This window comes from Pezoporus flaviventris, unplaced genomic scaffold (genome assembly GCF_033815535.1).
Source record: "Pezoporus flaviventris isolate CSIRO_AGI_PZ_B2104156 unplaced genomic scaffold, CSIRO_AGI_Pfla_v1 ptg000090l, whole genome shotgun sequence".
Classification (NCBI taxonomy): domain Eukaryota; kingdom Metazoa; phylum Chordata; class Aves; order Psittaciformes; family Psittacidae; genus Pezoporus; species Pezoporus flaviventris.
Window position 1 is genome coordinate 2,366,975 of NW_026892638.1, and position 24,743 is coordinate 2,391,717.

Genomic DNA, 24,743 nt, shown 5'->3' on the forward strand with positions numbered 1-24,743 from the left:
GTAGCAGAGGACTACAACTCTGATTTGAGACAAGGCTTCCAAATGTAAAGCAGATATGGGGCTGAGTGCACCAGAATGTGAAGAAAAAAAGGTCTGAAGAAAGTAGTTTTCTCAGCTACTTGCTTTGCCACTCCTCTCCACAGCCTCTAAGTGGAACCTCCAATCTTTGCAGGTTTTTTACACAACTCACACTTTTTTCCATGATGATCTTCAAATTGTATCTATCTTTGTGTGGAAGCTCTGCATGCATTTCATCTGGAAATAGCCTGTACGTGTTTGTGAAACAACCTCTTTATAAGGTTTCTGGTTTAGGGTTGTATCACGCTAAAGCTTGCAGTCTGAGAACAAATTCCAGAGTTAACACAGTCTTTCCTTATAAAAAAATCAATGCCACCAGCACTACTCCTACTCAGCCAAACAACACACCTAACTTGCTTCTGCTGCTCTTACCCTCCTTTTTAAAGCAATATTTATGGGACTGTTGGTGTGTGTGGGGAAACTCTCTTTTTGCATTTAAAAACCAGAAGCAAATAAAGAGTTAAGACATGAGGTTTCTTAACAAATATTTACATTCAGAAATTAGAGGCATAACAATGTGGAACTCTATGATGAGTTCTCATGCTTCAGGCTATTTTGTATTGCTAAGTATCTTCAAATAAAAGTTTTGATTCAAAATAATCCTGCCACTTCACAGACATTCAAAATTAGAATCCACCAATTTGCTTTGCGACTGATTGTTACTTTACTAACAACAAGCCTGTTTCACTTGTGTTGAACCATACTGAAAGGCTGTAATTGTGAGCCAAGAGGGTAGTAAATGGGTGGTAACTTATCTTTACCTTGTCTTCACTATACCTTTGTCATATAGCAGCATCCAGTGTTCTGAGCATTGGCTCTGGAGTCCCACCTTTATCCAAAGGTTTGCTTCCCAGGAAGTGAAAACCTGATGCCCTTGGATCCACATCTTGCAGCATAAATGCAAAAGGGCAAGGCAGCACAAGTATAAATTTTGCTGCTATATCCAATGTGTGCTGAATGTGGTGGGCTTTGGGTGGGTTATACTATATATTCTCTCTTCTCTGCTGAGCGCTGGCTCTAGCATTTCCAGTCCCTTAGCCAACTGTGTGTGCTTTGTTGACCACACAGATTGTCAAAGACAACTTCATAACTGGTTAAGTCCACAGTGCAGTGCTTCCAGTTCCCTTGACCTTCCCTTGAATGAGATTCAGGGGTGTTTTGCTTTTGAAATGCAAGTCTGAGCTCATTATACTGCTGCTGTTTTGTGTGATCAAATGTGGAAACTGCAATCTCTTGGTGAGCAGCATACTGTTAACTGCTCATGGGTCTGGCACAGAAGTCATTGTTACCTTGCCAAAAATTCACTGCTGAACTGCTCTGCAGCAGATTGCCAAGAGTCAAGCAGAACTGAGCAAAGCAAAAGGAAATTGTACGTCAACACTCACGCCTGGCGGGCTTTCCCAGTTCCATGTATTGGAATTAAAGTTTTGGAGATTAATTTCCATTGATCAGGTCTCGGTTTGGGTTTTTGTCTAAGGCAAATCCTTTGTTTCTGCACTAGGAAGTACTGCAGTATTATGAAAATTAAGCAGGCTGTATTTATGCATACTGGTATACGATCCCAAGTATGTGTCTCTAGAAAAATACTTAAATTGGCATTGGTAGCTCTGCAGGGCTGTTCTAACGATAGCTAATTTTTGGTGGCACTAGCCAGGACTTCGGGGATGTTTAATGTTTTGGTCTGCTTCCTGAGGTTCCTTTGTCTCTCCACTGTGGAATGGGGTTTCAGCTGTAATGAGTGATCAAATCAACCACCATGTTCACTGTGGCAGTTTTTCACGTCATACATTTGTCAGTAAATTCAGGTTTTTAAAAACACAGTTGTAGGGATTGCATTGTGGAAAGTTCAAGGCCAGGCTGGATGAGGTTTTGAACAACTTCATCTAGTGGGAGGTGTCCTGCCCATGGAAGACAGGCTGGAACTAGATGATCTGTAAGGTCCCTTCCAACCCAAACTATCCTATGATCCTATGAAATACACTTGTACATTTGATGGTTATAATAGTTTTATTCCATGAGCTTCATACTAAAGGAAAACATACCATCTAACACTGGGTTGTAGGCCCTTCCTCTTGTGTAGCCAGGGTATTGAGTAGTTTTTGTGGGGAACAGTTTCTGCAGCAGTCTTAAATCTGATGCTGATACTGCAGTCCTGCATGCTCAGGAAAACAGTGAGTGAGCCAAAGGCAGTTTTGCTTTTTCAACCCTAAAGAAAAATAAATTGCTCCTAAGGTACTATAAATCTTTATTGTCAGGTGGATATTCTCTGTTTCACTTAAAGAAATGGAAGTAGAAGGATTTGTCTCTTTTTCAACCCAGCCTACTCCTCCTATCAGTAGCATGTCATAATGATAACTTTCATGAAACTCACTGAACTCTGCCTTAAAAAGCAGAACCACACAACCTTAAAGTAATGCTTCTTTCTGTTTAAAACCACAATTCCCTTTTAGCTGAATTGGTGTAAAGGGAACAAAAAACTAGTTTTCTGCAAGTACAGGGGAGAAATGTGCTATATAAATGTGCTACATAAATGTGCTGCAATAAATACTAGGAGAAAGTAACAGAGTTGGGTGGCAGCTGTTTGCACAACTAAAACTCACAAGGTTGGTTGTGTATTTGCGGGATTTCATGCAAATCCAAAGGTTTTCCCTGCCTCTGATTAAGTGTGAAAAATGGACGAAATCTTTTCACAGTAGATCTTCTTGTAGTTAAGTTCTGCAACTTCCAGATATTGGTAAAACCTGTGAAAGCTGTAGGTGTGCTCAGTCTTGAAGACCGATTCCCAAAAGCTTTACAGTACAGGTGTCTTACTACAGACATCTGAGTTTGTCTAGAATTCATACGACTTAGTGTTCTTTTTAGCCATAAATGGAAATAAACTCTTTGTATCTTTCAAGTCTGGTCAATTTAATTCTCTCTATGTTTTTTTTCTTTTTTTCTCACTGAGCCACTAACATGCTTGCTCTAAAAAGAGACTGATTTTGTTAGTTTATCTGGACTTGTTGGAATGACAACTGTATTCTTCATTACCCACCCACAACCTCTTCTTTTTCTTTTTTTTTTTTTAACCCCTCCTCCCCAGTTTGTTTCCTCATATTGTTTCCTGTTTGTTCCTCAATGTATTGCATTTACCCACTAGACTGGGTAGCCTTCCTATCCAGAACAGGATGGTTCCAGATTAATCTTAAAGGTTCATCACCACACTGGAAACAAATCCAAACTGGTTTTGCAGTTGTTGTATAACAGGTGGTTTTTAAAGCTGAAGAGTAGCTTTCACCTTGGGTAAGAATCCCATTTAGAGCTTGGGAAATGACTCAATTATATATGGACCCTTCCAGGGGCACATATATGTATCTTCAAAAACAGTTCCAATGTAATCTGTTTTTTGGGTGCTCTGGACTGAAGATATCAGAAAAATCTTTCAATAAGGAAAAAAAGAGAATTAGAAGTATAAAGGATTCAGTGAAAGCTAGCAAACAGTGTTCTGAGGGTAAACAGCTCCTCTCATTGGTGACAGTGCATTGACCATGACCAACAGGGTCAGCTTCAGCTCATGGTGGTTGCTTCCTGTGGCTCAGAAGCTTGTTCTGCTAATCTGTACAACTTTTTTTTCTGGAAGGCACGTTTTAGGAAATAAATTCTGTAGAAAAGCCAACTGGCTTGGGTGAAACCCACATTGCTGGATGTACACATTCTTTGTTTATTCTTCCTTGTCCTCCATTTTGGAGAAGACAAATGTTATGACATTTTGCCTTAATGGGTATATCTAGTCTACAAAATGTCATTAATGATGATGCCTTTTGTGACCTTTGGCAATAACACATGTACATGGACCAAGGAAACTTGTCACTGAACCAGCTTTTACACTGCAAACTACAGTTCTCCTAATTACACTCACTCCACACATTTTTGTGTGTTACTGTCCCAGACTTATGTCTGGTGGTTTCCTGAACAGCTATTTGGGTAGTCTGTGCTTCAGTGAAAAAACTTTCATATGTCCTGTAACAAATCCAAAAGTGTAATGGAGTAGGTAATTTATCTTGAGTTTTAACCTGAAACAAAATGATGTAGTGAGGTTTTCTTCTTCTCTGTGGTGGGAGAAGAAACTGGCTCACTTTCAACTTGGATCCCAGCTTTCTGGTTTCTAAAGCCATCCCTGTGGAGGTGGTGTTAGATTTGTAATGTTGTCTCGGGCGGAATATAGCAATGCTGCCTCACTGACACTAAGTAAAACAAACTAATTTCTTTAGTTTTGTTCTTGTCCATTTGTAATGGTATTAATGTCCTTCTAACAACAGAGAGATTGCTTAAGTGGGGAAAAAAAAATACTAGGAAAGAACTAGCCAGATTTACAGCTCTTGTAAAGTGATTTAGCTGCTAGAGATAAGAATAATATTACAGGGCCAAAACACTTAGACCACCAATGTAAGGAACTTCTGGTCTAGTGATTAGGATGCTAACCTTTTTCAGGAGTTCTTTGGTAGCAGTTTCTCCTGGCTACTCCATATAAAAATACTGGATAATACAGCTTAACGTCTGTTACTGGCTTTCTGAACTGGCTATGTATTTAATAATTACTGCTTTATATCTACTACCATATGTACCACGTCCAAGTCTCAAAAACATAACTAGTTTACCTCCTTGAAGGATTGAGTCACTCTTTGGTGAGAAGCCATCCCACATGATGGGTGACGGAAATGTTTTGGGCGACTGACGGCCAGGCAGGCCTCAAATACATACAGTACCTTGGGCTGTTTCAACAAAAAGCTTGACTGCTTCCTCCCAGCACTGGCACCATGTGTTTCACAGGTTCACACAGAGGGCTGTCACATACTGTGGGAGGAGGATGAGCTGCTGGAGTGCCCTGTGCTGAGATGAGCATTGCTGTGAGCTTGGGCTGTAGAGCACATTGGCTGCAGGAACCCGCCATTTATGTAGCACATTATTGGCCCTGATGCTCTTGAGGTTCAGCCCTGGCATTCCTACCATGGGTTCTTTTCTTAATGCAAACATCAATAATACATTGTAGTCTGGGTTTTTTCCTGGTTTCATCTTAAATTATTGCCTATTTAAAAGCATAGTTCTGTTCAAAAGATCCAAGTTAAAACCCCCCTTAGTGGATTTATACTTCAAAGCATATTGTTTGGTTATTGATGGGTCACACAGTGCAAACTCGATTCTCTAGTCATTTTGATCTGCCAAGTGAATGAATGTGAGAATTTTGTCGTTGGCCTGTACCCTTTTATCTTACGATTGTGTTATGGTAGTGACATTAAAAGTGCAATGGTTGTGGCTGAAAGGTGTCACTTCTATTAAAACCACAAATAACAATGTTTCTCAAATGGCGTCTCTGTAGGTGGATGGAGGTCTGCTTGGAGGAAGAGCTGCCCCCAACTACAGAGCTGGAGGAAGGCTTAAGAAATGGTGTTTACCTAGCCAAGCTCGCAAAGTTCTTTGCCCCTAATGTGGTGTCAGACAAAAAGATATACGATGTGGAGCAGGCACGCTATAAGGTAATAACTTTTTTCAGTTCTCTCACTGACAAGACAGAAAAAGGAAAAGTGATGTCTGTTTTCCAACTCTTAAACATACTTAGCATGGTTGATGTTCTGCACCTCCCCTGTAAGATTGTCAGGATTAGATGGAAGACACACATCACTAGACCAGGATGATGTTAGAAATGTTTTACCCTTACAAAACCTGTTAGTGTCACTTACTGTTTCTAAAGCTGAACAAATTATGCTGCTGGCTCCAGGGAGAACATGAGCTTTGCCATTTATACAATTATTTCTTGTTAGGAATAAGAGACTAAAGTAATTCAGGAATTAAACTTGATGACTAATCCAAACTTTATTCATCTTGTATGGAAAGACACTCACTTCATTAGATATGTGTGTTTATTTTATCGAAGTTAACACTGAGAAGCAAAACCAAGCTCCCAGTACTTAAGGTTTGCTTGCTATTTGTGCAAGCTCTTCATTAACTCCAAGATCATCAATAATACAGAAATGTATACATGCATATGAGCAACCCCATTACAGACTGCATTGTTTCAACATGTAGAACAGGCAGAAAAAAATGAAATGGTCATTTTTAAGGTGTAATCACTGGCTGTTGTTCAAGAGTTGAGAAATTAAGCTGTTCTAGGTGTCATATTGTTACATAACAATGGTTAAGAATCCTGATTACATTTAAACACTGCTTCTGAAAATCTCCAGAACTTCAGTCTGGGCTTCTTTTCCCCTTTTCCTCTGACTTTTTAAAAATAATAAAAAAGAAAATATTAAAGAAAGAAAATATTTTTCCTCTTTTAATTGCTGCCTGCCTAGACTGTAGGGAGGATCAGGTATTCAGGTAAGTCTGATGAGTCTGTAAGAGCTCCTTACCCATTCTCCTTCACTGAAGTGCTGAGCAGTGTTAGCACTTCTGAATTTTGGAGGTAGTGGTTCCTAGTATTTAACAGCAAGCCTTTACTCCCAAAGACTACTCTAAGACTGTACAAACGGCCACTTCAGTCAAAGCCCACTCAGATGGGTACAAATCTGGCTTACGTTACTTAAACGAATGAGCTGCGCAGCATGGGGATGTTGATATATCGGGATGCTTTGTGAGCAGCAATGAGACTGTGACACTTTGGTCTCCAGGTTCAGACTGGCTTTATGTGACTTTTACCATCTTTTTCTTCTGTTTGCAATAGCGATCTGGCCTTCATTTTCGGCACACTGACAATACCGTGCAGTGGTTAAGAGCAATGGAGTCCATTGGTTTGCCTAAGGTAAGCCTTCAAATTTTAGCAAAGAAATCCGCTCAAGGCACTGACTCGCTGAGATGCTCTTTAATCTGTTTAAGCATAAACAGGTGCTTACAGTAACTCTACAGGGAAGGGGTTATTTGGGAAACTGAAGTGAAGGTAACACTGAGAGCAGTGGGAGTGTCAGTTATGTGCTACTGCTGCTAGTGTGCATGGGCTGAGGCTACTGTGGATGAGTGCTATCTGTAGAAATTCTTGGGATGCTTCTCCTGTGGGAAGTAGAAGTGCTAGTAGTGGTTTAGCTATATTTTATTGTAGTACAGTCCTTGTGGGGGCCTGAAAGGAATATGGTTTAAAACAGAAAACTTAAATCTTTGCTTTCTTTTGGTCTCTGCCTCTCATTGTGTCTCTTGATGCCTCTTCTTCATAATGTATCTCCAGTTTCTCTGCCTCTACCCTTTTTCCAGACTGTCTTTGCACACTCCAGTGCACCTATGTGGCTGTGCTGCTCCTCTTCTTCAGCCAGCTGCTTTCTTGGGTCACCTCTTGTATTTGTCTTCTTTCTTGTGGGTCTTCACTTGTCATCTCCCCTACTGCTGCTGTTTCTGGGCATCAGTGAGTCTTTTTCAGGTGAAAATTCTTTAAGAAAGGCAGTGTGGAAACACCTACCCTGATTGTTTGGACATTTTGGCACCTGCACACAGCTAGGGGCAAGTAATCCCTCAACCAGGTTGTCCAGCAGCCTTGGGGCTCCTAGCCTGTGGCAAGGGAAGCTCAGGCAGCTGCCAGAAGGGCTGTAGGGACTAGTGGCCAGTCACTGCAAACAAACCCACTGCAGGTGCCCACAAGCAGAAAAGGGCACCCATGACTGCCAGCAGAAATGCCACAGAGATGGGGAGGGTCCTGCCTTTCCCAGGTCAGGCTTTTTGCTAGTGTAACTTGAGTCATCCATTCAGATGGCTGATTTCCACCCTGCCATCTCTCTTCTGAAACACTTTGCTTCTGTTGCAGAAGGTGGTCATGGCCAAATGCTTTCCTTATTCTCCCTCCCAGAGCTATTGTGAGTGAATGATGAAGAGGGCACTGTACTACTGACTTACTTAGTCTTGTCTCATTAACTATGGGACAGCACAGTCCCAAGTTCCCAGCCTGGGCTGGAAGTGCACTGCCAACTCTCACGGTTAACTAAGTCTATTTTTTTTTTTTGAGAAACAGTGTTTAGTGGCTGGGACCAAGGCCAGGAACAAATTAGTGGTAGAACCAGAATTGGAACTTATGATGTGACTTTTTGGCAAAATTGCTTAATATTCCTCTATTCCTCTCTGAATATCTTTCTCTGTGAATGATGTATTCACAAAGTTAGGGGTACTGGCAATTAGAATTTTGAGGTTTTAAACCATTCTTGATAAGCTTGGTTTGCAAGGAGGTGTTGCAAATTGTATCTGCATCCCAGGTTTTGGATGTCTGTAGGAGCATAAGCCCTACTGCGTGTCCTACTACTGAAGCTTCTGCAAAAGGACCTTTTCTAAAAATCCTGCTGAAATTCTGCCTGCTTATCTTTCTGCCCCCCCCCCCCTTTCCTCCATTGCCCCCCCAGTATTTTTTTAATGCTTTACTGAATTCTTGCTTATGGAAACAACTGGTAAAGTTAAAATAACATCAGAAAGGACTTGATTCACAGATGTATAGAAGTAACAGCTGAAATTCTGTAAGTTTATGGTATAGTCCTGCAGAGAGAGCTCTTTTTAGTTACTTTTCTGCTCAGTAATATGTCTTCTCATTTAACTGTATGCTCTTTGTTTTTTAGATCTTTTATCCAGAGACTACAGATGTCTACGACAGGAAAAACATCCCGAGGATGATATATTGCATTCACGCTCTAAGGTAACTAGTGACGGGAGTAAAAGTTAAAGTAATCACCAAATCTAGGAGTGTAGGTCACGAAATGGCTTTAGGGCAACCAGTATATCAAAATCTGACAGAATTTATGTGTTCATTGATCTAAAGTTGGAAACAAAAAGTCCATTTTTTTCAGGACTATTGCCCAAATTATTTTAAAAATAAAAATTAAAGACAATTGAATTTAGTGCAGACATTCCTCTCTCAATGAGCACACCCTCTCACAAAGTTCACACGTGATTCCAAAACACACACTACAGTAGAAACCAAATAAAACTTTGTAAGGGGCAGACAAGTTGATCAGAGTGAAAATCACGGCAAACTGACATCTTACTCTCCCAAAATGGAGCAAATAACTATTGTATTACGACATCATCACTGTGATGTCGTAAGATTTTCCAAGATTTTAAAGTTCTGAGCAACTTGATTTTGAATGCAAATTCAGGAGGGCTTTGACCACACCATTGAAGGTAGAGCTTAGTTTATTTAATTTTTTTTATATGTTCTGCCTCAAAGGTTTTCTCGATGTTTAGCAAGAGTGATAAGCATCTGCCTTGTGCTGTCCCTGGTGTGAGGGGCAAGGGTGTTAGCAGACAGCTCCTCCCTCTTGTGGCTCTCCTAGCTCATTTCCTGCACATGGAGACCTTTTCCTTTCATTAACTTTCTTGCAACTAGTCTTGCAGAGAACATAATTACCTTGCACCCCAGACACTCTTCTGTGTTCCTAATGGTGCTGTTCAAAGGCATGTCAACTGCTCTAAGGCTATAGGTCAGAAACTATTCAATACATGCTGTAATTGAAACTTTCTAAGGTGTAATCCTTGAAATGATGTGGCCATTCTTGCACTCTGTGTGTACTCACTGCCAATAAATAGGTCGTACCACCAAAGTTCATCTTATTTCTTTCAAATGCTACATGTTAGGAGTTGAGAGTCCTGGTTCTGTTGTGGTATTTGCTGTTGGGCTGGGTTGCTGGTTTGGGGTGGGGGGAGGGTTTGGTCATATTTGCAAGTGTTGCTGCTTGAAATTATTATGTCTGGTGTAATTCTAACTATAGAGTATCACCAGGACAATTTGAGGGTAGCTCTCACCTAAAATTTGATAGTGCAATCTGTTCTGTGAGCGAGTGTCTCGTGTAAGCTTAAAGTGATTTATTGAATTAGATGTATGGGCCTCTGATGTTAACCAGCTCAGGTGACATGGTTTGCTGAGTGCCCCTCCAGCCATGTTATGGACTGGCTTGAATGTTTTGCAGGAGGTGGAAGAACACAATGAGGTTTTCCAATATTTGCTCCCTCATGTATGGAGGAACACTTCATCAACTGTGCATTTGAATGCTGCATGAACAATAAACCCATCAATTAAATACCTTCATAAGTTCTGCCTAGTCTTTGCAACAGCAATAACTCTTTTCATTTTGAACTGAATTTTGCAATAGGTTGACCTTTTCAGCAGTTTTCCTTTCTCGATCTTGACAGGCCCCAGCGCATATGTCAACATCAGAATTAGTCTGTATTGTCTTAGCTTCCACTTACATTTGTCTTGTTTAAATTACTTTTCCTTGCTGCTTATCAATGCAAAGCTATAACTCTGCACTTGCAACTAATATTTTAGAAACAGACTTGCAGGCAGGATGAAAGAATTGAAGAAACAATCGTTAAGCTTCATTTATTTCTATGTCTTTTCCTAAAAAGTGTAGGCCCTTTACTTTCAAATCAGTTCTCTTCAGCCTTTCAAATTAAACTCCTATGCTAGTATTAAATGGCACACAGCCTACATTGAAAGCAGTCTGGCAAACAGAATTAAGGGCAGGCCATTGGCTTGGCTAGCAACATTCCCAGTTGTACTGGCATCAGAGGAACAGTGAACAGCAGGACTCTGGTTATGTTCCTCTTCTGCAGCTGGCATCTGTTCCCCCAGCTTCAAGATCATGCACCCTACCCACTTTACTCTCTGGGTTTGTTAGAGAATCCTCTTGCAGGGAGTCATCAATAGTTCACTGACCCTGGAAAAGTCCATATCCCTGCTTTTCTCAGGGTCCAGCAACACAGCATCCAGAAACAGCAATTCTAGTCAGGCTTTTCACCTTTGCAGCTGTAGCATATATATGTGACCACTGTATGAAGAATCACCATTGGGATGGAAAGCTAAATTCTAATGCATCTCGGAGCGCATGCTCAAATTTCAAAGGCTTATAACTTCGGAAAATTGAACACTTTCTCAGAGGTGACGGGTTGACCTACTTATTCTTTTTTCAGTTGTTACTAAGTCATTACTCTGAAGTAACATGATTCTTGAGCTTTCTAACAAAACTATGTAAATTTAACATAGGATATTTTCTTATTCTCGTTCTTGGAAATCCTGGAGCCATCTTTAGTTCAGATATTTCCTGCTTGAATTCATTTATAGACAGTTAGTGTGCATAACTAAAGTGCTTAAAATTGATAAGATTATTTTTAATTTCCCTTTAAGAAGCATGAAATAGCCTTAACTGGATGCAATAGGAGAAAAAATCTCCATCATTCTGAAGGGTCTATTTGACACCTGAAATGTTAACATTTCACAGGGAAGTTTCTGGTTATTTGGGGTTTGATGATCTTTGAGCTGCTAGAGCGCATGAAGATAGAAAATGACTCTAAGCAATATGGTTTAAATGTATTTTTTAGGATATGTCCTGGTTCAGGTCTGAAATGAAGACCATTGCACCAACTGTATGCGGAACAACTTGCACTGTCAAATACAGCACTGCTCTGTCCAGGAAGGAATGACGTAGCAAACAAACAATTTCTAGACTCCTGTTGAATATAATTACCCTCTTACTTTTTTCCTGTTGAAACCTCAATACTTAAAGCCCATGAAAAATACAAAGGCATAGGTCTCATTTCTTGCACCATTTTTCTTGTGCAAGCCGATTTGGATTTGTTCCTGGACTAAATGAGGTTAAGAGCTGCTTCGCTTAAATTAAGATGCTGAGAGTGATTCATATTAATAAATAACAGTGCTTCTGAGACTTTGTTTTTTCCCCTTCCCCTGAAAAGCTTAGTTATCAAATGACAAATCTGCTTGCAAAGGCAAGTAGATCACTGCTACCTCCTGGACAAATTATCCCTTTGAAGCTGGACAGCTTCAAAACATTGTTTTCCAGATAAGCAGTAGAAAAACACACACGTTTTTTAAAGAAGAAAAAGCACACTATTTTCAGATCTGTTTTTTTATGGCATGTTATATATGAGTTAACCATAAAACAAGACCCATGAACCTCTGCCTGGTATGAATGGCAGGTCTGTGTGGGCGAGAAAGAGGAACTTCACCTGGCGACTTCCGTTTCCTGTTTGTTTCTCCCTTGCTCCTGAAGCCTCATATCAAGCTTCTTAACGCCAAGATCCCCTGCTTTTGATTTTATGTGGGTTCCCTGAGGTTCAAGTCACACTATAAAAGCACTAAGCAAGCTGTTTCAAGTGAAATTATAACCTAATACAGAATAGAAGCGTCTTGGTGCTCCCTGCAAGACTAGAAGCGCATTTTCAGCACCACCTGGTGGTTAATAAATTTATCCAAGCAAAGGAGTGTAGAAGAGCCGCATGGCTCAGTACCCTCCAGGAAGGGCTGAGCAGCAAAAGTATTAGTCTCAGATGTTCATACCACATTTTTTTAGCTCTGCCTTTTTATTGTGGTGACACCCCCCCATCCCCCCCGACAAAACAAAAAAAAAAACCAGTGTATCCTTGTGCTGCTGCTGGTCTCCATAACTGTTTGTGTAACACCCTTCAGCTTCCTACCCACCCAGTCCCGCAGCCAGGACTGTTCCCCTGTCTCAAGCTTAAAGTAAAATCTCTTTCAAAGCCCACAAGGAAATACTGGTACGTAGATAAGGGTAATGGAGGAACGTGATCCTTCATTATTATAGTCTTGGTACAGAAAACTTGCATTTAAGACTGCCTTGAAAGCAGTGATTTCGAGGGGCTGCAGCAGTCAAAAGTGTTGACCTACATGAGAAGTGCTGTTGTGTTCATCCAGGTTGTGACAGGGCAGAAGAGCAGCAGCGGTATCATGGAAGATGAAATGTTGATTCTGTGTGCTCTGAAACAAATGTGACAGCTACAAACACTTGCTTTGAAGTCTCATCCTGTGATTTGCTAATAGCAAAAAAACCCAAGCAACAAAACACAACAGGGAAGAGTACCCTTCTAGAAACAAAACCCCTAATCTGCAGTACACAGTTGCAGTGTATGAAGTTGGGGTGAGGTAATTTAAATAAGTGGTGCAAAATAATCCTTTTGGAGGAATGCATTATTTAAGTCTTTTTTTTTAATTGTACTTTTTTGATCACAGCTTGCAAAACGCACTTGTTTGTTGGTCTTCAGTAGAAATTATATATAGATATTTGATAAACTATAGAAACATCAATCTTTCATGGGTGAATGCATACCTTTGAAAGACACTGAGAAAACATGCATGTACTCGTGCTCTCTTTTATTCTTTCTTTCACTTTTTTTTTCCTTTTTCTATTTCAGAAAGCACCCTAGAACTCTAGGAATGAGTATATATGTTTCTGCATGCTATATTGAAACAAAAATATCACTTCATGGATATCACTTTAAATTGAGATTTCTTTGTTTTCCAAAAAGATAAATAGTTAATCACACAAATATATTTGAGATAGGCTCGGATGGACTTACAGGTTCTTGTTCCTCTACATTTAGTAAGAAGGGTATCGGTGATTTGCGTGTCTTCAGGTATTAATTACAGGGCAGACACAACACAAGTCAGACAGTACATAGATCCAAAGCTATAAGCTGTACTAAAGTGCATTCACACCTTGATTTCCCCCCTCCCCCCCCCCCCCCCCCCCCCCCCCCCCAGTGTGGGCTTTTGAAATTTTTTAACTGTCCTCCCTTAAGTTTTCCTACTTGTTTACACATCCCCTGTGATCTGAGATACAATGACAGTGCCCGCCTTAGAGATGCTTCTTTGAAATATCAAGTAAAAACAGACTTCTCTTTCTGTAAAATTTGAAAATACAGAATAAAGAAAACTGCAGGGTTAATTTATTCCATATTGGCCCATGAAATTCAAGGGTTAAAAGACAAGATTCATAAAACTACTTTTGTTTTGTACAGAAAATGGACATCTCAACCACATACAGGATTTTACATTTTAAATTTCTTCTTTGCAGTTTGTATCTGTTCAAACTAGGATTAGCACCACAAATCCAGGACCTACTGGGGAAAGTAGACTTCACAGGTAATAAACTGATTATCTGATCATATGTTAGATGGTTGTATCACCCAGTAAATCTGCTAACTTTGTACATATTTTCTATTATGGTCTTTCTCCTCCCACAAGGTTGTTGCGAACACATTCTAATAAAGTAGGGGGGGAGGCTGCTATTTTTAATGAATGTCAGACTGGGAAGGATGAAAGGGAGTGAATTTGCATGGAATACTTGTCATGTCTTAGATTCCTTCAAAATGGGGAGGAAAAACTGCTAAGAAGCCCTGACCACACACTTTCAAAAACATTGCACCCATATTTATAGGTACGGTGATTCATAAAGAAGTTCTTCGACTTTTCTTCTAATAATATTTCTTTTTTTTAATGTAAACAGAGGAAGAAATCAGCAACATGCGAAAGGAGCTAGAGAAGTATGGCATACAGATGCCATCTTTTAGTAAAATTGGTGGGATTCTGGCCAGTGAATTATCAGTGGATGAAGCTGCATGTAAGTGTGGCTTTTGTTCCGTTTTCTACTGGGTAATTTGACAGAATGCTAACTAAATATTTTCTGGGGTTTAATTCACCATGTTTGGCACCCCTTAATAAATAGCAGGAAAAGCATACAAATTTTCACTGGTTATCATTCTGCATCATTGCTACAAGACCTCTTGCAAGTTTTCAGTCTGCATTCAGTCTGCAGGAGCATCTCTGTTGAACCATAGGAAGTGCTACCAGAAATAAAGATTTCTTACCATTTTTTTGCATAAGTTTAATGTTTTGGTAGCAGGTGCTCCTGCAGAATGATGACTCGATCTCTGCGTGTTCCCCTGCACTGTAGAGGGCTCAGCAGAGATATGGCCATGGGAATGTGGTATCTCCTTTGTGCCTCCTTCATGTGTTGTGTTTTTGCAGGAGCCTTGCAGGCTTTCCTCAAACACATCAGGTTGCTTTGTTGGGACATCAACCTGAGATATTGAAATAAGCTTTTCCTTTTTAGGGAGATTGATGCACAGTTATGGTCCTTTTGAGTCTGATTTGAATAGCTTCCACTCAAAAACATATTTTAATGCTTTTTTGCTGCCCAAGCTTATCCATCATAGTACATCTGTTATTTCTCCTTTGTTTTTTTTTTATATTTGGGGGGGGGGGGGGGGGATGTTTGGTTTTTTTGAGGGTTTTTTTGTTTGTTCTATTTTGGTGGTTTTGGATTTTTGTGGAATGAAGTGACATATTAGAAAAAAAAAAAAACCACAACCACAAAACAAAAAAATTTGCTTGAACTTAAATGACATGAAACAAAGTGTGTTCACTTCAGTCCACATTTCAGCTCTGGTTATTCTGTTGAAAATCGTAGCCTTTTTCGGACAGCTGTTCTGAAGAACAGAAGGGCTGGCTTGAGTATAATCAATGGATTACAGTGGATCACTGATACAACCCAGTTAACAGTACTGTAGACTGTACATGGGGAGGCAGGGGGAATAAAACTTAATCATAGAATCATAGAATAATTAGGGTTGGAAAGGACCTTAAGATCATCTAGTTCCAGCCCCCCTGCCGTGGGCAGGGACACCTCACACTAAACCGTATCACCCAAGGCCTCATCCAACCTGGACTTGAACACTGTCAGGGATGGAGCATTCACAACCTCCCTGGGCAACCCATTCCAGTGCCTCACCACCCTAATAGGAAAGAATTTCCTTCTTATATCCGATCTAAACTTCCCCTGTTTAAGTTTTAACCCGTTACCCCTTGTCCTATCACTACAGTCCCCGATGAATAGTCCCTCCCCAGCATCTCTATAGGCCCCTTCAGATACTGGTCGGAGCAATCCCAGGCACAGCTACAGGTTGGGCAGAGAAGAGATTCAGAGCAGCCCTGCGGAGAAGGACTTGGGGTGTTGGTTGATGAGAAAATGAACATGGGCCAGCAGTGTGCACTTGCAGCCCAGAAAGCCAACCATATCCTGGGCTGCATCAAAAGGAGCGTGACCAGCAGGTCGAAGGAGGTGATCCTGCCCCTCTACTCTGCTCTTGTGAGACCTCACCTGGAGTATTGTGTGCAGTTCTGGTGTCCTCAACATAAAAAGGACATGGAATTATAATATTACGTTCCATTGAAAGTTGTTAAACCTTGCAAAGTAGAATAATTGAAACAAGCTGATTTATGATGTTACTTACTGCGCTGAGATTTCCAGACCTTAACTTAAAACGCACTTTCTCACATTGATTTGCATTGCCTGTGTTGTATATTTTGGAAACTGCTATAGCTCAGTATATGCATGCTTCTGTAAAGCTAGCTCTTAAAACAATACCTTTAGAAGTGAGGGTAGTTTGTCTCTTGTTTTTAGCAAATTTTCAGAGATATAATGACTACCAAGCACTTTTCTAGGGAGCTGCCTTCTGCCTCTGAAGATGAAAGGGCTGCAACTTCCTTCTTTGAAAGCTTATTATAGAATGCGTAGGATTTCCTTTAACTTCTGAAGTGTTTTCAGTCTCCATAGAAAAGCAGGGTTTCCTGATGTTGTTTCTGTCCCTTTGGGCAAGGGTTGTGCTGTAGATAACAGGCACTGCCCCAGCACAGGAAACATCTGCTTTGGGAACCCTCAAGTGGCTAGTGAGGTTAAATGTGGAGGTCCTACTGGAAGAAAGGGTCTACCACTCTGCTTCTGAAATGGAATAAGTAAAAGGAGATATGAAATGAAACCACTGATTACTCATGCTATGCTGTCAGCAGTAGTAGAAATCAGTGCAAAAAGTAGGCTTAAGCTCTTTCAAAGCAAGCTTATTTATAACTCTCACCATTATCCCATCCCTGCAGGCTACTTATTTAAGTCGAATCAGGCTTCTCACAGCTTCTCTTGGTAGGTGGGTTCACAATATTCACCAATACCTCTTCATATCTCTCCTAATCTTGAAGCTGTCTTTTGACTACTTTTTGGTATCTCCACTTACATCAGTAAGGCCTCTTCTACAACTGTGGAAGAGATTATATCCTTCCTATGTGTTTTATTATATGGGGATGTAGGGGTGATATGTGTGTCTAAGAATGGCAGTTGTTTTGGCCCCTTGAAGTTGACCTGGGTCTTCATAGAATCATAGAATACTCCAAGTTAGAAGGAACCCATAAGGATCATCGAGTGTAATTCCCTGCTCCTTGGGGCACAGCCTAAAACTGAAACATATGACTCAGAGCATTGTTCAGATAGTCCTTGAACTCTGACAGGTTTGACGCTGTGACCACTTTCCTGGGGAGTCTGTTCCAGCAACCAACCACCCTCTCAGTGAAGAATCTCTTCCTAATGTCCAGTCTGAACTTCCTCTGTTTGTAAAGTTCAGTGTCAAAGGAACCAGTGTGTGTGTCTCTGCTTGTTTGTCTTCCAGTGTGCCAGCTGCTTATGTTTCCCATGTGATGCTGTGGTAAACTGAGATAAAGCAAAATCATTTTAGACCAACTTTATAGCATGAATTTAATGCTAAGCAATGGATTATCCACCAAGAGCTAGGCAAGTTGTCCAGTAACTGCCTTCTATGATAATGTATAGCTTGACTTCATGTTTTTTCATGTCTAAGGGAAATACTAGGAATGGGGTGTTTGAAGGGGAATATGCAATTTTTTTAATATATATTAAACACTCAATTCAAATAAATCAGAAGAAGCAGTGATAGTTTTGAATGTGTTTTACTTCCTGAAATTTAATTGTGCTTTTCATTTCAGTGCATGCAGCAGTAATAGCAATTAACGAAGCTATTGAGAAGGGAATAGCTGAGCAAACCATTGTAACTCTGAGGAACCCAAATGCAATGTTGCTAAATGTGGATGAAGAACTTGCACAAGACTATCAGAATGAACTCTTCGAAGCTAAAAGAAGAAAAGAATCAAATGCAAGACTTAAGGTAGTGGTATTTTGCACTCCTAGTATACATACATGTTCCTTCATGTTGCTTGTCATTTTGTAGTATTACTGTTTTAAAAATTAACTTAATCATAATAGAGCAATTAGAAAAAAAACACTTTTAAACTAAAAAAGATGAATAATATTAATGCAACAAGCTGGCAGCCAATTTTTTAAGACTATGATTAATTAGAGTATGATGTAGCTTATCTTCAACCAAAGTAAAAATTACTGGAAGACTAAAATCAAAAAGGACTGGTTTTCCTCTATTGGCTGCTTTAGAAGTAAAATTAAAACAAAACAAAAATCTGTTTAAAAAGTTGCAAAAACAATTATATCTTTTTTGAGTGTGAAGTATAACCTCTGCCACAGATCTTTAATGTGGAATTATTTGCTTTGTTTTTTACTTGAGAGATAATGCTTTCTGTAGTTGAAAAATACTACACTATGTTTACATGGCTATTTTACAGGAAGCAAAAAAATGCTTTAAATTCTGCTCAGCAAGTTACTGCAAAGTGCTAATTTGTTTAGTTCCTGTGGTTGACAAATTCCTTTACAAATACATGCAGCAAATATTTCAGCTGATAAGAGTTTTAATGACTCCTGCTAATAGCTTTTCTCTCTGTAAAGTTTTTGCCTGTACTAGCAGCAGTTTTGTTTTCTAGAATGGCACAATCTCTGAAGAAGAGAGAGATGTCTACGAGGAGCTGCTGACACAAGCTGAGATTCAAGGCAATATCAATAAGATAAACAGTAAGCTGATCTGGATCACAGAAGTGTGCACATAATTCGGGATCTCCCAGATTCCAGCTGAATGTGACCTGAATCCACGTGAACAAACAAAATATTTCTATGGAATATTATAAAATACACAGAAGTAGCTTATGTCTGTCTACAACAGCATTTTCTTGCTGCTCCTTCTTTACTGATCTTTTGGGGGACTAATGGTCTGGGTTTCTGGGTTTTGCTGTAAGAAGTCCTCAGTTCACCCTCAAATCATTCATTGCCTGCCCTGTTTCCTTACATTTGAGCTCCTTTTATGTGCAGAATACTGTAAATTTTGACCCCCTTTTCTATATAGAGCCAAAATTAGTTCATAACCTTCCAGTAAGCTGTGGTTGAAGCCCTCACAGACAGGCTTGCAAAGAGCCAGAGACTCCTTTTGTAGGATTAGTCTTGAAACAGATAATCCTCTGCTGGATAAAGATTGCCACTCTAGCTGGCTTTTACAAGAAGTGAGATGCTGACAGCAATGAAATTTTATTTTTCACAAAAGCATATTTGCTGTTTATAAGCATTGTTTTCATTTCAGTTCACATAGCTTTAGTCCAAGTGAATGAGGCTATTGACCAGCAAGATGAAGTGGCACTGATGGCAGGTTTGAACTCGGCTGCTCTGAGCCTACTTGAAGTTCTGCCACAAAATTCCTCATGGTACCTAATGCAATTGTGCAATTCTAAAGAACAGAAAATGCAGGTAATGGAATGGAATAGTACGACACATCAGCTTGGTTTTGTTTTTTTTTTTCTTAGCAGATTTTAATCCAGAGAAAGATTACCTTTACTCTGCCTTCAGCATCACTTATAAAACAGCTTTATAGAAGTTTTTGAATAACTGATGTACTAATCAACACTGAAGCAGCTGCATTTGCTCTAAAGAGCGTGATGCCTTTTTAAGTAGTTACTAAGACATAAGAAGAAAATATATAGCATGCAACCCCTAATACTATGTTTGATTTGAAAATCAGTTAAACTTGAGTATATCCAAAGGCAATATTGAATCACTAATGGCAAATGAAAGAATTGGTTTTAAGGAGATTTTATTGGGTTTTAAGGAGAAAAGACATCATTCTGAGCAAGATAAAAATCACAGGGAAAGACTAATTCTGTATTTACTATGTGTTTGATGCACAGGGGATAGTATAATCAAATCCCAGTGTCCCATCAAGGGGTTTTATCCCTTATCTTCCATCAAACTTAAAAGCGTAACTAATTTTTTTTTTTTCTGATCTGTTAGATAGCAGGGGTTCCAAATATGCTCGACAAAAGTGAAATTCAGAATGAAGTTAGTGTTGCCAATGCGGAGGCTGAGGCTCACAAGCTTAGTGAGTAACTTTTAATACTCAATTTTTACCATCACCACTTAATTACGCTAATCTGATTAACTGAACCCACCATTTCTGAGTGAAACAAGGTTTCTCAAAGAGAAGAAATGCTTTGCATTTTATTTTTGAAACTGTTCTCAGTGTCACGATTTCCAAGCCATCAATCTGTGCCACATTGGATATACTCTTATCTGAGGTAGCTGACTATTTTTTCTTTGAATAACTTGAGCCACTGGTAAACACATTGGCTAAAACTGAAGACAGTGCACAGCTTGATGTCTTGAACAAATATTTACCAGTGTAATCCTCATTTGGGAGTGATGAACATCCGTGTATAATTAAAATAGAATGACCACATGGAAGAATATTTTGCAATTACGCCACAGAGGAAAACTTTTCTCAGTTTTAGACACGCTTACCTGTCTAATCTGTTCTTACCCTGCTAAGAATGTCACAAGACAAGTTATAGTTTCTAAAGAAAATATAGTTAAAGGGGATCTAAATTTGCAGTGCATGTATTGCTGCTTTTGACTGGAATCTTGTTTGCTAGGAAGTTCAGCTTTCATTAAACTGCTACATCTGGGCATGGCTTAGTGGCTGTTTTGTTTCTGGTGGTATTTCCAGTGCTTTCAATCCAAGCTGATTGTTTTTGTAATGTGACTGAAAGGCTGTCCTGTGAAGTCCATATAAGCCAGAAGAGAAGTTTGACTTGTTATGTCAAATATTAGCCTATTTTAGACTGTTTAGACATGGTGAGCAGTACTTTTTCTAGAAGAGTTGCTCCTTGGTAAAGGAAATGAGAAGGGAAAATGTGATGTATGAAAATCAGTAACAGTGATCTGGAGACCAACATATTTCTTATGTTTGGTTTGAAAAGGAAAAAACAGTGGGTTTTGTTATTGGAATGTAAACAATGTAAATTATATTTCGCAAATTGCATGCTCTTTTCCTGAATTAGAAATCATTAGCTTGGTTATTCACTGAGAGCTTGTCTAGTCCATTTGTGGACTCTGACTCTTTTTCTCTTTGCATTTTTCTCTCAAAAAAGCATGCACGCTGTAGCTTTGAGTGCTTTTTCCTTTTTGTAACCTCAGGAAAAGCCAACAGTGAAGACCTTCAAGAGCAATGTGGCCCTGTATGACCAAGAGGCTTGTTTAGGTGGGCCTGATTGCATAGAAAGGTTTTCAGCATTTTTGTGTCGTATAATAAGATCTGAGTGTTGCTGCATACATGAACTGTGGATGGTGTCTGCTGTACAAGCAGTCTTGTACAGACTTAAGCAGTCAGTAGTGACTGAAAACATTCCCTGGATGATAGTGTACAGAAAATCCATAAGATAAGGGAGGAGATGGAAATTACACTTATAATTGTCATTCTTTACCACATACAGTCTAACCTTCAAGGTTGATTCCCTTTGTGCAAGACCAGAGCAGTGCCTTGTACAATGTGTTCCTGGGTGTGTCCTGGCCTGGGTTTCTTCAAAGTTGACTCTAGGTGTGCAATTACAGTGGCTATGCCTAAACTAAGGACTTTTGTAAGGTTTCTGCAGCTGCCCAACTGGAAAGTGTTTTTTGGCGTTTTTCTGCTAGGTTCAAACATCTGCTGAAGTCAGTTCAGCAAAAAGCAAGCCAGGTGAATTATTCAGGTGCTGAAAAGAGTAGCGCTTGTACTCCTCTGTGGTGGTCTGTTTGATTTTAAATCTGAATTGTAGAGAAGGGGAAAATTCCCAGATGGTAGTGTTGTGAGGGCTGATCTTCCATGCTGGTTGACAAGCAAAGAAGAGATGGCAGGAAGAGGAAGTCCTAGAAGCCATAGCATGTGGTTTTCCCTTCGTTCAGCTACTGAAATTCCCAAACGCCCAACATACGGCTGATTTCAACCAGGCTTCCTGAAATGGACAATAAAATGTCTTTGTTACAGTACAGGTTTGTTCTAGCTAGCTGAGTTAGGTCCTGACGAAGAGAGGATTCGAGGGAGGAACACAGTGCAGAAGGAAAGGGTCATTAGGGGTGAAGCAAGACTGGGGCACTGGAGCTGACATACCCAGCAGTACCTGCCGCATGCAAAGCCAGGAGGGATGTTAGGGCTTTCTGTGTGGTAGGATGGGGTCAGCTCCTTGTTTTGGGTTAAAGGTAGAATAAGCAGCCGCTAATACCTAAAAGTCCAGAAACTTCAAAGTCCTCCAGCCAATTATTTGCTGCATACCTTTTAACAGACACTGTTTTTGCAACATTCAGCAGTTGTGTCTTGAAGAATCTCACACAAATATATCTGGTTTTTCTCTAATGACAGCAAACTATAGTCTTTGGAATAACCTAGTTGTCGTCTACATGGCATAAAGAGCAAATTGTATATGAAAATTAATAGGCTTTTCTTTCCCTGCTGTTCTCTAGAACTTATAGCAGTTGACAATATCAATACTACAATTCGTAACTGTGATCCTAGTAAAACACTGGTTGCACTGATGAAACCGGAGGCGCAGCTGCCTGTTGTTCACTCATTTGCTGCTGTTTTCTATCAGACTGAGCTGTTCAACCTCCAACAACAGAATGCTGTGGTAAGAGTGAAAAGTTTGAACTGCTTGCTGATGTTATGTAGTCAAACCATGAAAGAGCACAAACATAGCATGTTGTTGTGTAAAATCAAACTTGATTCTATTGCCATAGTGTTACATATTGCATGAATGGGTCTGGTTGAATAGGCAATATTGAATCACAAAATGAATTTTTTGACACTTTGCTCTGACTGAGCTCTTGTGTTGCAACAAATCAACTGACATTTTTTTTTAATTGTTGCATGCCCTTAATGAGGACTAACGCTGTTATACTGTATTTATTGTAAATACACTATGTAGTGTAGAAAAGTAATCCTCTGCAATGAGAGTAAGACCAAAATAGATGGGACTGTGGCCCAAAGGCAGAAAAGTCTGAAGAGATACGTAGCAAACCCAGTAAGCTCTACCACCAGTGCTGTGTTAACCTGACGTGCTTGTGAGTAGGAAATTTGTCAGGCTTATTAAATCAAGTCCATCTCCTTGATGGTATCTAGACTGTGTAACTCAAATTCGTTACACTACTTACTTAGCTTCCTGACTGTGGTACATTATTGTCCTACAGAACTACCTGGCACATGATGAACTGTCTATTGCAGTAGAAATGTTGTCAGCTGTTGTGTTGCTAAACCAGGCCTTGGAAAATAAGGACCTCCTAATGATAAAGAATCATCTCAGAACCCCATGTATTGGCTTCAATAATCTGGAAGAGGAAGACTTTCAACGGTAAAGGCTCATTTTGTCTTGACTGGATGTCTAGTGACATGGTTTAGTGATGAACTTGGCAGTCTTGGGTCAACGGTTGGACTTGATGATCTTAAAGGTCTTTTCCAACCTAGTTTATTTTATGATTCTATAACTTGGCAACTTTTGCAAAAGGATAAGTAAGCATTTTACTAGGTGGGCTGTCCTCTGTTATGCTGTGAATGAGGCTGAAAGAGCTGCAAGATAAACAGCTGTGTTATAAGTTAATGAGGCATCACATGACAATTGCTGAACCAGCTGTGTCTGTAAGTATAAGAAATTACACTCCCTCAGATGTTTGAGTGCAGAGGACTTGAAGTGCAGGGAAGATATCTTCCAAATGCAAACGTTAAGATCCGACAGGAATTTTTGCAGACACTAAGACATGAACAAACTGTAGCTGGAAACTGTTAATCAGTAACGTCTCTGCAATACTGGAAGATGATCTTTGGAATGAGGTAGTGTTTAATGCTTTAAGGTTCAGGAGGGCCCTTAAAGAATGGCTGACTTGGATTTTGTGGTTTTGTTGGGGCTTTTTTGCTTGAGAACTGCAAAGGTCTTGAAAAAATTAGCAGAGTTTTGCTTGCTAAAAAGCTGAGTACACTGCTGTGGCACATGTGCATGTTTAAAATTGAGTTATAACCTTCACTCAGCTGCCAGCTGCCTGCACTGCCACATGCCTGACTTGTCACAGCCATGTGCTGTTATCTCTCCATTCTTTTGTGTACCTGCAAAAACTCTCAGGCAACACTGATATGTGTGAGACATGAGCTCCCAGAGTGTGGGGGAGAGCATGGGGACATAGGACAGTTCTTGCTTCTCCATCACAGGTAGGGAAAACCTCCATGTGCTGCTGGAAGACATTACTAGGCAGAAGGGGCAGTAGTGGCCCTTAAGGGGACAGGAAACTGAGAGTGACCCTTGCTTAGGTGTCTTAGAGCACGAAGGAGGGCAGTCAGGATAGGAATAAGAGGCCAGTGTTTTGGTTAGAGTTAGCAGAGTGCCATAAGATGAAGCAAAATTAATTTGCCACTTGGCTTCTGCTAATGTGAGGTGGTGCTTGTAAGAAAAGCAACATTACAAATACAGTAAGCAGGCCCCATAAAGAAATAGGCCCCAAAGTGCCCAAGTGCAGCATTTCTGGCTGGTGTTACTATGAACTGACCTTTCAGACTAAGCTGCCAGTCAATGCGAATGAAGTACTAGGAATTAGTTGGACTAGAGAATAAGATTCTGATGTCATTATGTAAATGTACTGCCAACCATACACTGAGTATTGCAGGAAGCTTTACACAATACCCAAAGGATTACAGCAGAGCTAGAAAAAATTCAGTGAGGGAGATGGTGTTCAATGGCTTTCTACCAGAAGTCATGAACTTGTTAAAAATGTGTCACCTAAAAGTGAGAATTTAGGGGAAATATGAAATGGGTCTGCAAAAGCATGCGTGTGTGGGGCAGGCTGATAAATGTTGCTATTTTCTTTTATAACTCTAGCTTTCATTTTCTT

General features: G+C 40.0%; 1 protein-coding gene across 4 annotated transcripts in view; it reads left to right on the forward strand.

Moving 5' to 3' along the window:
• The window catches only part of IQGAP2 (IQ motif containing GTPase activating protein 2), a 124,641-nt gene that overhangs the window by 56,679 nt on the left and 43,219 nt on the right, over positions 1 to 24,743 (forward strand). Inside the window, exons 3-13 of one of the 4 annotated variants that reach the window (XM_061475819.1) lie at positions 5,435 to 5,591; positions 6,776 to 6,853; positions 8,637 to 8,713; positions 13,905 to 13,972; positions 14,337 to 14,450; positions 17,660 to 17,838; positions 18,503 to 18,590; positions 19,150 to 19,313; positions 19,854 to 19,941; positions 22,335 to 22,498; positions 23,058 to 23,218. In XM_061475819.1, the coding sequence (XP_061331803.1) occupies positions 5,435 to 5,591; positions 6,776 to 6,853; positions 8,637 to 8,713; positions 13,905 to 13,972; positions 14,337 to 14,450; positions 17,660 to 17,838; positions 18,503 to 18,590; positions 19,150 to 19,313; positions 19,854 to 19,941; positions 22,335 to 22,498; positions 23,058 to 23,218 (1,338 nt within the window). The remainder of the gene's footprint in view (positions 1 to 5,434; positions 5,592 to 6,775; positions 6,854 to 8,636; positions 8,714 to 13,904; positions 13,973 to 14,336; positions 14,451 to 17,659; positions 17,839 to 18,502; positions 18,591 to 19,149; positions 19,314 to 19,853; positions 19,942 to 22,334; positions 22,499 to 23,057; positions 23,219 to 24,743) is intronic. The other 3 variants (XM_061475822.1, XM_061475821.1, XM_061475823.1) reach the window with 3 other exon arrangements.